The following is a 14,225-nucleotide window of genomic DNA, read 5'->3' on the forward strand; positions in this document are numbered from 1 at the left end:
CAGTTATCATTTCACAACTACACAGAGTTCCTGCTTTCAATTACAGCAGAGCACAAGGACTTTACAGGAACAAATACACATGTCGAAAGCCATTAGACAAAATGAATGCGGAATAAGTGAGCGTAACTGACAATATTTTTAAACTCTTTTGTAAAATTAATCTCAAGTGCATTGAGGGGAAGGCTGTTAGTTTTGCTGAACAAGACATATCCCATTGTGGAGCATTCAAGGTCAGATACAGCACAGTTTGACAGAATTAAGTTTCCTTTACTGAATACAAACTTTTATAATGTGCCTCGCAAACTGTAACTGTTTGACATTTTATATTTATCTATTAATAATCTGATACCCTCTCAGTGAGCCTGCCAACTGAATGCCAGAATAGGCACTGGATTCGAATGGTCCAAACTCACTTCATGTTGACTCTAGGGCCAGAAGGAGATTTTCTTCCTGTCTGCCTGCCTGAATTGCACGGGTGAAAGAGCAGTGTCCCAGTCAGATCCTCTGGTTCTATTGCTCACTTTACACTGTTTATTGTGATTGATGCTTACCTGGTAAAACTGTAAACTCCGTCTCTTCGCTTGTTTTGGAGAGCCCCGCAGTTTCCACGGAGCAGCGATACGACCCAGCATCACTGTCAGAGACATTGCCGATTTCCAAGGTGCCACTGGGCAGCTTGAGGAACCTTCCTTCCAACACCACAAGCTGTCTGTTGTGCTCCCACCTCACAAATGGAACAAGATCACCATTCACCTCACAGCCTAACAGGGTGGTGTCGCCTTGGTGCACAGAGACAGCTTGGGGCTGACCACTGAACCGAGGAAGACCTGCAACAGACAAAGTGATGAGTTACCTTACTGCAGATAGTATTATCAAGCAACAGACAGTGGTCAGTCATCTCACTGATTATACACATCAAAATTAACACTTTATATAGCATCTTTCAGGGACATCCCAAAGCATTTTCCAGACCTGAAACATTTTGCTTTAAATGTAGTCACAACTGTCATGCAGGAAACAGTCGGCCAAGTTGTGCACAATAAGCTCCACTAACAGCAACAAAATAAATGTCTGGACAATCTGCTTTAACAACATCAGCTGAAGAATAAATATTGAGAGCGACAACGGGGAACTTCCCTGCTCATCTTCGAGGTAGTGGCTGTGGGATCTTACCATTCCAACGGAAGGGCCGGATAGGTCCTCAGTTTGCAGTCTCATCTGAGAGATGGCACCTCCAAGAATGCAGAACTCCCTCACTGCTGCGGTGTCAGCCTGGGTGTTATGATCTAGTCTCTGGAGTGGATCTTGAACTCTCAATCTTCTGACTCAAGAAATGAGAGCATCACCCACTGAGCCAAAGCTGAGATGTGAGAGCAGCTATCTAACTGCTGGATCACCACAACTCCAAGGAGAGCTTTGTCAATGGAAATATTTTGAATATTCTAGATCAATATAGAAGATCCAGGTTTTACGTCCTTCAGACATTCCTTCCAGAGCTGTGCAACCTGAACCCTCAAACCAAGTTCCTCAATTCAAAAGAAGTTTATGGTCTGCTTGTGACAGATGTGACATGCTGGGGAACATGGCCACATTTGGGAGTTGTGGAGATGAACAAAAAAACAGCAAAAGTTTACAAGAAGTTTGGATTCTGAAAGCTACAGAGTTGTGGAGGAATGGAGGAAGACTGAGGGAAGTAAGACATGCCTATCAATTCCATTACAGCAAACATATGAACCCTGATATTTTCCAAAGTGTTAGAAGTCCTTCCTGTAATGAACTAGATTAGCAGTATCCACAGTGGAACTGGTCTGTGCTACACCCAGCTAAGGTACAAGCATCAAAGGTGACACATTGAGGACTATTTTTAGGAATATTTTGCAGTCATGTTTCATAATCTGGCCAACAAGTACATTTAGCGGTGGGATTTGGAACTGTAGAGCTGCCACTAAGCAAACCCCTCAAAGCTGTCAGTTAATGCACACAAACTCATTCCTTCACCACTCTGCAATTCAACAAACTTGCTGGGTCAGGGTCAGATAAGTCATGACTGTCTTTCCCCCCCAACCCCAGGAGCAAACATCACGCGACATTATACCTCAGCTAGCCCAGCATTCCACAGATATACAGCCTGGAAGATTTATTTCATTGATTTATTTTCCCTCTCCTCCTACTCTCCTGATGCTGCGGTGCTGCATTTCCATGGTTACCAGCATCCCAACGCATTAGCCTACATCGTGAAAGTTGGCATCACAGCTACGACCTGACTGTCTTCACACTTCCGGCAGGGATCGTGATCAGAACAGGAACCACAGCTGATTATTTTACAGCTCTAACACAGACAGGCCACTCCAGCTAAACTCAGCACAGGCTAGAAACAGAACCAGCAGCCTTTATGTCTTCAGGTGATGCCCTTGAAGAAGCAGCAATTCTGGCTTTCATTCATTTCCCAAGGCTATGAAAACCAATGAGGAATTCAGCTGGTCTGAGGGAGAGTTAAGTGAGAGAGAGAGAGAGAGCACGATTGCGAGAGTGAGAGAGAGAATAAGACAGCAAGTGAGAGGGGGAGCGAGCAAGCAAGAGAGAGCCAGAGCAAAGTAAAGTCAGCACAAGAGTGTGAGCGAGAGAGAGCATGAGCAAGGGACAGCAAGCACAAGAGTGAGGGCCAGGGAGAGGGAGAGCAAAGGCCAAGGAGAGGGAGCATGAGATAGATAGGGGGAGGGAGGGGGAGGGAAAGAGGGAGAGAGACAGATAGAGAGACAGACAGACAGACAGAGACAGAGAGTGCAAGGGACAGCTCCCACTGGGCTTGACACAGAATCCACCAGTGCCCTAAATTAGCACCGTAATGAAACCCAAATGCTGAACTGAGATTAAATTGACAGGGGTGGATGGAGGGAGGGCCAGAGTTCTAAGGAACAATTTTTTTTCAAATTTGTACTTGAAGGAAGATGAGAATTGCATTTTTTCTCCAAATTCCAATTTCCAGAGTTGTAATTGCTTGGGATTAGTTTCTGATCCATGAACGGGATCACAAACAGGATTCTTAACCTGAGCTGATCCACTCAGCCCAAAATTCAGGAGTAACTTCAAAACAGCCCGATCGCAGGAACCCCCCAGAAACGCAGGACTGCCTTATCAATGATATCCCAGAGTACTGTCCCAACAGTAAGGTTAATCCATGTACTCCTGGAGCTCAGGAAAGTCCAGCAACATTTCAGTAAACAAGGTACAATTCATTTTGCCCAAAAATGAGCGTGTGCTTTGAACACAAATATCCAGTTTCCCTGCTCTAAATAATAGCTACGTACATTCACGGGTGGAAACACAGAGAGCAAAAGAGGAAATGCGCTTTGCAATCAGTTTGTATAAGCAACGAAGATAATCCTCCCCTTTTCCTCACAGAGATGTATAAACCTGTACATATATAATATAGATAGACAGATATACATATCTATCTCTATCTATGTATACATGCATGTAGAAAAGTTACAGCACAGAAGGGGACCATTTGGCCCATCTTGTCCATGCCAACCTGAGGACACCAGTTGCCCTTTCTAATCCCACCATATATAGAAACCCTACCCTACAGTGCAGAAGGAGGCCGTTCAGCCCTTCGAGTCTGCATCGACAACAATTCCACCCAGACCCTATCCCCAAATCCCTGCTAATCCCTCTAACATACGCATCCCGGGACACTAAGGGACAATTTAGCATGGCCAATCAGCCTAACCCATACGTTATTGGACTGTGGGAAGAAACCAGCACCCGGAGGAAACCCACGCAAACGTAGGGAGAATGTGCAAACTCCACAAAGACAGTGACCCAAGCCAGGAATTGAACCCGGGTCCCTGGAGCTGTGAGGTAGCAGTGCTAACCCACTGTGCTACTATTAATACATACATGTACACATCTATATCTATATATACAGATATATCAATCTACACACAAATACCCTATATACACACACATGCAGACTCATTAGAAATGTACACTTTTTAATCAAGACTTATGGCTATGGGCACGTAGCGGTCACAGCTGGAACTTACCTACAGTTACTACATCCCCACATGCAGCTATCTGCCCTCCACCTGGACACTGAAAGCAATCAGGACTCCTGAGGTTGCGAATGGATCTTACAGTCATGCCAGCTTTCCCCAAATCCTGCACCATTTATTTTCACGGACTGTTCCTGCCATCTATCAGTTCTGCAGCCTACACACTGGCGAATGATCCTAACTGCCCACGAACTGCATCACTGCATCCCCCCTGTCATCCTTGGATCTTGTAGTGTCAGCATGCTATTGCAGGCAGAACATCTACAAACACAGAGGGCAGTCTGTTACTGCCTGTGTGGCTTCCACATTTTCTTTCCCCAGTGTCATTATATGTCAGAGTGGGGAAGACACACTATCAAATTGGACAGGAGACAGGAGCATGAACTGGGAGCAGAAAACAACCTTGACGTTTGTCGCAGCAACAGAACCTGAGCTGAAGCCAAACTAGAATGTGGAGGAAAAGGGAAAAATGCCCTGAGAACCACAGTGAATACAGTTAATTCTACTGCCAGTCTATTAAGGAAATTAAGAATGAATGCCTTAATCAGGAGAGGTGAAACAGACAATTTATGACTCAATATTCTGCAAAATAGATAGAGGTGTATAAGATTTTGATGGGTATAGATAGAGTGACTGCAAGCAGGCTTCTTCCACTGAGGCTAGGGGAAAAAAAGAGGGCAGGGGTTAAGGGTGAAAGGAGAAAAGTTTAAAGGGAATATTGGGGGGGCTTCTTCACACAGAGAGTGGTGGGAGTGTGGAATTAGCTGCCGGATAAAGTGGTAAACGCGGGGTCACTTTTAACATTTAAGAAAAACTTGGACGGGTTCGTGGATGAGAGGGATGTGGAGGGATATGGTTCGAGTGCAGGTCAGTGGGACTAGGCAAAAAAATGGTTCGGCACAGACAAGAAGGGCCAAAAGGCCTGTTTCTGAGCTGTAATTTTCTATGGTTTCTAAAAGCTAGCACTGGGCTCGTAGTGGAGAAAGATTGCAGGCGGGACTTGTCTTCAATCGCTGTCCAGTTCAGTGAGTGTGACTGGCTGCCACACAGGCAGGATACAACATGGATGAGTTAATTCACGTGTTCACTGAATCGTTGATCAGCCCATTTACTGACACTGCTTCTCTGCTTGTCCGCCTTTTCAGCTCAAATGCTCTCGAATGCCCTACAGTAAAGTCAAAATGTATTACTCCACTCGTCTGTGAACTCCCCTCCCAGTGACATCTCATTCCAGCAGCTAGCTCCCCCTTCACCTGTCACACTCGAAGCTCAATGCTCCTTACAACTCTCCCTCTGTCCACGGAATGAAAGTCCACTACTATCCCCTCAACCTTTCATTCCCTTCCCACAAATTTAATCAGAATTCCTCCAGTGAAGGAGGCCATTCAGCCCATCAAATCTACATTGACTCTCTGACAGAGCATCTTATCCAGGCTCAACCCCCCTGCCCTATCACCATAACCCCATGCATTTACCTCATTAATCCCCCTAATCTACATAAATTGGAACACCAAGAGGCAATTTAACATGGCCAATCCACCTAACCTGCATATTTCTGGACTGTGGGAGGAAAGCGGAAGAAAACCCAAGCAGGCACAGAGAAAATGTGCAGACTCCACACTGACAATGACCTGAGGCTGGAATCGAACCCAGGTCCCTGGCGCTGAGAGGCTCAGTGCTAACCATCTTGCCACTGTACCACTCAGCTCTATGTAATAAATAAGTGCGCTTTTGGAGCCTGATCTGTGGTAATCATGGTTGTTTATCCCTCGTCTGGTGGGAAAAGTACCAAGTTTCCACTTGACAGCTGAAGGAGAGGAGTGAAATGTGGGCTCACTGTGTGTCGTCTTTGCAATGATCAGTGTCACTCTTTGCCAAGACTACTTTTCTGTGGATAGGGTGCAACAAGACCACTTTCTCCAAACAAAGCGGCTCATTCAACGCACCTTCTCTTGCAGAGACTCCAACCAGAGTGCAGTTGAGTGGCCAATCCCTGAACTTTAGAAAGATCCTTATGTGGAGAGCAGATTAGCTGAGGTTTTTCTTCTTTCAGATTGGTGGGAGATTTGATGAAGGGGTTCAAAATTACGAGAGGTTTTGTTAGAGTAAATAAGGAGGATCAGTTGCCTGAGAACACTGATTCAGAACCAGAGAATCCGTAGAATCTCGACAGTCAGAAGATGGCCAATCGGTCCATCGAGTCTACATCGACTCTCCAAAACAGCATCCTACACAGGCCCTCCCCTCCATCCTATCCCCATAACCCCATGCATTTATCCTGGCCTATCCACCTAACATACCCATCTTTGGACTGAGAGGAAACTGGAGCAACCAGAGGAAACTTATGCAGATACAGGGAGAATGTTTAAAGTAAATTCAGAAAAGAACCAGAGGGACAATGAGGATTCTTCTACACAGCAAGTTGCTGAGATTTGCAGTGTGCGGCCTGAAAGGGCAGGGAAGCAGACACAGTAATAACTTCCAAATGGGAACTGGATAAATAGCTGGAAATTTGCAGGCCAATGGGGGGAAGCTGAGAAATTGAACTGATGAAAAAGCGCTTTCCAGGTATGATGGGCTGAATGGCTGGTTTCTGTGCTATATAACGCTATGATTTCAATTTGGTGCAGTCAGTGTCAATGTGTGTGGTGGTTACAGGTGGCAGAAGTCTGAGTTGATGAATCCAAAGGATCAGATATCCTGACAGCCATATACCGGCAAATTTAATTACAGGTTTTCAATTTAAAAAAAACAAGGATGATGAGTACTATTACAGAGCATTGAGTGTGACAGAAATGAGCTGGGGTCTCCAGATCGAGCGAAGTTTGAAAAGGCCTGTACTTCAGGAACATTGTAAAATGTCTCACAACACCAGGTTAAAATTCAACTGGTTTAGTACTCAACGCCAACAACTGCCAGTCTACACATACAATTTTATAACTCATCCACTTCATCCCGGACCACAATGTCTTCACCTTCAACAACCAGTTCTTCATCCAGACACACAGAACAGCTATGGGGATCAAATTTGCACCTCAATATGCCAACATCTTCATGCATAGGTTCGAACGAGACCTCTTCACCGCACAGGACCTTCAACCAACGCTATACACTAGATACATCGATGACATTTTCTTCCTTTGGACTCATGGTGAACAATCACTGAAACATAAACCTGTTGGACTTTAACCTGGTGTTGTGAGACGTCTTTCTGTGTTTACCCCAGTCCAAAGCTGGCATCTGCACTTCAGCAACACTAACAGATTGGAGAGAACATTGGGATCATTGCAGTAAGTCCAAGACAAAAGTCAAAGCAACAAATGGAAATCCCACTGGAGGGAAGGGCAGAATTGCTTCAAGGTGGATATTCCTGAAAGAGAAGTGACAGTGAAATGAACACGAATACAAAAAGTAATGGATTGCTAGTATTCCCAGCATTTCCTTCTTTTATTTCAGCTCTCCAGCATCTGGAGTATTGTGTTTCACTGGGAGAAGATTCCACACATCACATTAAGGCAAGAGATCACAGAGACTGGGACCAGGGGACTCAGAATGTAGCCTGGAGCTGGCCCATTCAAAGCGGGGACTGAGAGCTGGGGAAGAGATATCCTGGGCAAACAGAGTTCCACTACCTTTTGTGTAGAAGATTGTTTGCTTCCTGCTATCCGTCTGAAACAAACTAGCTGTAATTTGAAGATTACTCCCCACTCCCTGCCTTCGTTCCTGACTCCCTCGCCAGCGGAAGCTGGCTTAGTACCTACACTGTCAAATTCTTTGGGCAATTTAAACACCTCGATTAGCACCAAACCTGGGAGGGCGTTTATGGAATCATCGGGTCGTATCTATTCTGCTGCTCAGTAATAAGGAAAACTTTTTCCCTTTCAGAAACGGTTTATTGTGATCTTCTTTATGCTGACCGCTGAAAGAGGTCATCTCTATAGCAACACCAGTATCAAAGAAACTCTGTTCCCATTACTGAAAGCTGAAAAATGTGTCAATTAGAGATAGGCCATCAAAGTCCAGGCTACAGAAAATCACAGCAGGCTTTGAATCTTCTATTAGTCACTCGCCTTTTACCAACCCCCCTCCCCCCACACTTTATTGCAATCGGTATGCATCTAAAAGGGGAAGGATGTATAAGGGGGGTACATTTGTTCAAAGCACATTCCATTGTCGAGGAAAACGATACACTTATCCTCAATTCTTTTGATTTTTAGTTTGAAAAGAACATCAGCTTTACTGGTGATAAGGAGGCCGATGCCAGTTGCACTGTGGCCAACATAGAATGATAAAGCACAGAAGGAGGCCATTCAGCCCATTGTGTCCATGCCGGCTCTTTGAAAGAGCTGTCCAATTAGTCCTACTCCCCCGCTGCTCTCTTCCCACAGATTAGCAAATGTTTCCTTTCTGAGCGTTTATTCAATTCTCCTCTGAAAGTGGCGGGTGAATTTGCTTCCATTGCCCTTTCAGGCAGCACTTTACAAATCACAACAACTGATCAAGTTAAAATAAAAGTAATCCCCTTTTGCAAACACAGCTTCAGACTAACAGGAAAGCTGATGAGAGTTACCCACCCAGGGCAGTCTGCAGTGTAACTTCAGGACCAGCAGTCTGATATCCCATTGTTTAACAAGCAGATAATTAGCTCTCCCCCCACCCCAACCCTTTTGTTTTCGTTTCATTAAAATTTTAACTGTTCTCTACCTTTTATCTCTTTATTTTTATATTTCTCCTCCTCCACTCTTCCCCCCCTTTTATTCCTTCTTTCCTTACCTTTTTTCCCCTTTCTCCATTTTATCTGTTTCCCACCCAGCCACACACACACACGTACACACACTGTATAGGGCATTGGTGAGGCCGCAGCTGGAGTACTGTGTGCAGTTTTGGGCGCCGTACTTACGCAAGGATATTTTGGCCTTGGAGGGAGTGCAGGGGAGGTTTACTAGGCTGATACCGGAGTTGAGGGGGTTGAGCTATGAGGAGAGGCTGAATAAATTAGGCTTGTACTCGTTAGAGTTTAGAAGAATGAGGGGAGATCTCAATGAGACATATAAGATGATGAATGGGATCAATAGGATAGAAGTGGAGAGACTCTTCCCGCTCAGAAAGGATAGTAGGACTAGAGGGCACAGCCTCAAGATAAAGGGGGGGTGGTTTAGAACGGAGTTGAGAAGGAACTTCTTCACTCAAAGGGTGGTGAATCTGTGGAATTCTCTGCCCGTTGAAGTGGTGGAGGCTGCCTCGCTAAATATTTTTAAGACGCGGGTTGATGGGTTTTTGATAAGAGAGGGGATTAAGGGTTATGGGGAGAGAGCGGGAATGTGGAACGGAGCCACAACAGGTCAGCCATGATCTTATTGAATGGCGGGGCAGGCTCGAAGGGCTAGTTGGTCTACTCCTGTTCCTATTTCTTATGTTCTTATACATACACACACACATACACATAACACCACACGGATACACGTGCACACACAGACAGAAGAACATAAGAAATAGGAGCAGGAGTAGGCCATCTAGCCCTTCGAGCCTGCCCCGCCATTCAATAAGATCATGGCTGATCTGTCGTGGCTCAGTTCCACATTCCCGCCCTCTCCCCATAACCCTTAATCCCCTCTCTTATCAAAAACCCATCAACCCGCGTCTTAAAAATATTTAGCGAGGCAGCCTCCACCACTTCAACGGGCAGAGAATTCCAGAGATTCACCACCCTTTGAGTGAAGAAGTTCCTCCTCAACTCCGTTCTAAACCGCTCCCCCTTTATCTTGAGGCTGTGCCCCCTAGTCCTACTATCCTTTCTGAGCGGGAAGAGTCTCTCCACCTCTATCCTATCCATCCCATTCATCATCTTATACGTCTCAATGAGATCTCCCCTCATTCTTCTAAACTCTAACGAGTACAAGCCTAGTTTATTCAGCCTCTCCTCATAGCTCAACCCCCTCAACTCCGGCATCAGCCTAGTAAACCTCCTCTGCACTCCCTCCAAGGCCAAAATATCCTTGCGTAAGTACGGTGCCCAAAACTGCACACAGTACTCCAGCTGCGGCCTCACCAATGCCCTATACAGCCGCAGCAAGACCTCCCTATTTTTATATTCAATCCCCCTCGCTATGAAGGCCAGCATCCCATTCGCCTTCCTGACCACCTGCTGCACCTGCAAGCTGGGTTTTTGCGACTCATGCACAAGGACCCCGAGGTCCCTCTGCACCGTCGCCTGCTGCAGTTTTTCGCCACGTAAGTGATAATCCTTCCTACCATTATTCCTACCAAAGTGGACCACCTCGCACTTGCCAACATTAAATTCCATTTGCCAGTTCCTGGCCCATTCGCCCAGCCTATCTAGATCCTTCTGTAGACTCTCCACACCCTCCGCACAATTTGCCTTTCCTCCAATCTTGGTGTCATCAGCAAATTTCGACACCCTACACTCGGTTCCCTCCTCCAGATCATCTATATAAATGGTAAATAGCTGAGGCCCCAGCACCAACCCCTGAGGCACTCCACTAGTCACCATCCGCCAATCCGAATAGCACCCATTGACCCCCACTCTCTGCCTCCTATTTGACAACCAATCCTCTATCCACGCTAACACCCTACCCCCAACTCCCTGTCCCCTGACCTTCTGCAATAACCTCCTGTGAGGTACCTTGTCAAACGCCTTCTGAAAATCCAGAAAGACCACATCCACCGGCTCTCCTCTATCCACCGCCCTAGACACATCCTCATAGAACTCCAGTAAATTTGTCAGACACGACTTCCCTTTAACGAAACCGTGCTGCGTCTGCTCTATCAAGCAATTCCTCTCAAGATGCCTCGCTATTTCCTCCTTGATGACGGATTCTAACATTTTATCTACAACAGACGTTAAACTAACCGGCCTATAATTCCCTGCCTTTTGCCTGGCACCCTTCTTAAACAACGGCGTAACATTAGCTGCTTTCCAATCTTCCGGCACTTCCCCAGAATCCAGCGACGTCTGGAAAATAACCATCAAGGCATCCACTATCACCTCCGCCATTTCTTTCAGAACCCTCGGATGCATTCCATCCGGTCCTGGCGACTTGTCCACAATCAGCCCCTCCATCTGTCGAGCACCTCCTCTCTAGTAATAGTAATGTCATTAAGACCCTCCAGTCCTACCACCTTTCCATCTCTAACACCCGGCAAATTATTCACGTCCTCCTCCGTGAAGACAGAAACAAAAAAGTTATTCAGGACCTCAGCCATATCCCCAACCACTAAGTCTCCCTTCTCATCCTCTAAGGGACCAACGTTCACCCTAGCCACACACATACAAACAACAGTCACAGCTTACCCTCTGATTTCAGCTTCTCTGCCATTTGGCCATTCACATCTTCTATTCTCTCTCTCTATGGGCTGCCATTAGCAGTCTTTTCCCCTGGTTTCTGTGGCTATGACTCATCTTTCATTCCCTCATTCTGCAGTATAAATATCTCCCCTTTTCTATACCTTTTAGGTTTGACAAAGAATCACCTATACTCGAAACATCAGCTCTTTTCTCTCCTTACAGATGCTACCAGACCTGCTGAGATTTTCCAGTATTTTCTCTTTTGGTTTCAGATTCCAGCAGCCGCAGTAATTTGCTTTTTACAAGCAGCTGTCAGAATGAAACAGCTTTGCAGAATGAGGCCCTGCACCACGCTGAAATCACTAAATAAATATGCCCATTCATATCGCTGATAACATAGTGAAACTAATCTGAACGAAAAGTGAGACTTTCTTTCCTCTCCAAGGGCTGGGTAGGACTGCTGGTCACAGATCTCGGATCTATTGCAATTTAATGTTTCCTCAACCCGACTGGATTTTAAGGAAAACACAAAAAGAATACACTTGGGGACAGTTGATTTCCGCAGAATGGAGTTGCCCCGAGGTGGTTATCTCCACTTCGTTTCCTTTTTTTCCCCAAATTCTTCCACGGCCTTACCCTTCAACCTCTGAGATATCTCTGCTCTCCCAATCTGGCCTCTTCCAAATTCACAACTTTAATCACTTCACTGTGCTTTCAACTGCATGGGTCTTGCGCTCTGGAATTCCCTCCCTAATCCTCTCCATTTCTCTCTATCATTCTTTAAGATGCTTCTCAAACCATATCTCTGACCAGTCTTATGTTCACCTGTCCCAACACCTCCTGATGTAGCCCAATGTCACATTTTGGTCAATAATCACTCCTGTAAAGTTCTTGGAATGTTGTATGATGATGAAATCGCTATACAAATGCACACATTGTTGCTGTTACTATCAATTATCACAAGGGCACCATGCTGGCACAGTGGTTAGCACCCCCCCCCCCCCGCTTCACAGTGCCAGGGACCCGGGTTCAACTCAGGCCTTGGGTGACGTCTGTGTAGAGTTTGCACATTCTCCCCTTGTCTGTGTGGGTCTTATCCAGGTGCTCCAATTTCCTCTGATAGTCCAAAGATGTGCGGGTTAGATTAATTGGCCAAACTAAATTACTCCTTAGCGTCAGGGGGAATGAATCTGGTAAATACATGGGGTTATGGGGATAGAGCCTGGGTAGGATTGCAGGTATTGTCTCGAGATGAATAGAAAGCTGGTTAGCAGATAGGAATCAAAGCGTTGGCATAAATGGGTCTTTTTCTAGTTGGCATTCAATGAATAGTAGGGTTCCGCAGCAGTTTGTGCTAGAACCTCAACTGTTCACAATAATGATCTAGATGAGGGAACTGAATGTATTATCTCCACATTTGTAGATGATAAAAAGCTCAGTGGGAGACTGAGCTGTGGGAGGATGCAGAGATGCTTCAGCGTGAATTGGACAGGGTAAATGTGTGGACAGATGCAGCATAATGTGGATAAATGTGAGTTTATCCACTTTGGTAGCAATAATAGGAAGACAGACAGATTATTACTTGCATGGGTGTAAATTGAGAGAGATGGATTCTCAGTGAGACCCTGGTATCCTCGTGAATCAGTTGCTGAAAGTAAGCACGCAGGTACAGCAGGCAAATGGTATGTTGGCCTTCATAGCGAGATTTGAGTATAGGAATGGGGGTGTTTTTCTGCAATTGTACAGGGTGATGGTGAGGCCACACTTGGAATATCGTGTGCAGTTTTGGTGTCCCGAGGAAGGATGTCTTTGCTACAGAGGAGCACAGTGAAGGTTTACCAGGCTGATTCCTGGGATGGCAGGTCTGTCACATGAGGAGAGAGACTGAGTCGGTTAGGATTATATTCACTGGAGTTTATAAGAGTGAAGAGGGGATCTCATAAAATTCTAACAGGGTTAGACAGAGTAGATTCAGAAAGAACATCCTCAATGGTGGGGGAGTCCAGAACTAGGGGTCATAGTTTGAGGATAAGGGGGAAACCTGTTAGAACTGAGGTGAGGAGAAATTTCTTCACCCAGAAGGTGGTGAATGTGTGGAATTCACTACCACAGAAAGTAGTTGAAGTCAACACATTGTCTGATTTCAAGAAGAAATGAGATATAGCTCTTGGGACTGAAGGGATCAAGGGATTTGGGGAAGGGAATCAGGGTATTGAATTCAATGATCAGCCACGATTAAAGTGAATGGGGGCACAGGCTCAAAGGGCCAAATGCCCTACTCCTGCTTCTAGTTTTATGTTGTCGGTACAGGCTCAATGGGCTGAATGGCCTCTTTCAGTGCTGTAGGGATTCCATAATTCTATGTCGTTCCATTCCTTAATGAAACAGAAATATTCTGCACTTCAATTATTATTCCAATCTTTGCCTGTCCTGAGGGCTTGGATTCACACACTGAGTGTGCTGCAGTATCTCACTCTCCATTCTTCCTGTTAGAACACATCACACCCAGCCTACCCTTATCCAGCAGTCACATCTCTGCATCAAGTGTCACAAGGTAGTGCTGAGGGATGGCAGCGCTGAGACCAGCTGCAGCAATACAGCTCACTCACTGGGGTGGGAGCAGATACACGAGACACAAAGCTGGCATAGTGCATATAACCCACTGGTTACTGAGGCTGTCGGCTGAACTAGAGATAGAGACACTTTTACACTTATAGGGATAGAGAAAAGGTGGGTAGGTGGAGTTCAAATCAGCCATAATCTAATTAAATAATGAAACAGACTCGAGGGGCTGAATGGCCTCTTCTTTCTCGCATGTTCGATATCAGATGGGAGCTTGTACACCGGCCCCAGGCCTCCCTGTA

The 14,225-nt window shown here is 45.7% G+C and overlaps 1 protein-coding gene across 2 annotated transcripts in view; it reads right to left on the reverse strand.

Moving 5' to 3' along the window:
* The window catches only part of LOC145360738 (neogenin-like), a 181,185-nt gene that overhangs the window by 78,429 nt on the left and 88,531 nt on the right, over nt 1–14,225 (reverse strand). For both annotated transcript variants that reach the window (XM_080216120.1, XM_080216119.1), the window contains exon 3: nt 552–827. In XM_080216120.1, the coding sequence (XP_080072246.1) occupies nt 552–827 (276 nt within the window). The remainder of the gene's footprint in view (nt 1–551; nt 828–14,225) is intronic.

This window comes from Carcharhinus amblyrhynchos, chromosome 32, assembly GCF_965287045.1.
Source record: "Carcharhinus amblyrhynchos chromosome 32, sCarAmb.v2.hapA, whole genome shotgun sequence".
Taxonomy (NCBI): Eukaryota; Metazoa; Chordata; class Chondrichthyes; order Carcharhiniformes; family Carcharhinidae; genus Carcharhinus; species Carcharhinus amblyrhynchos.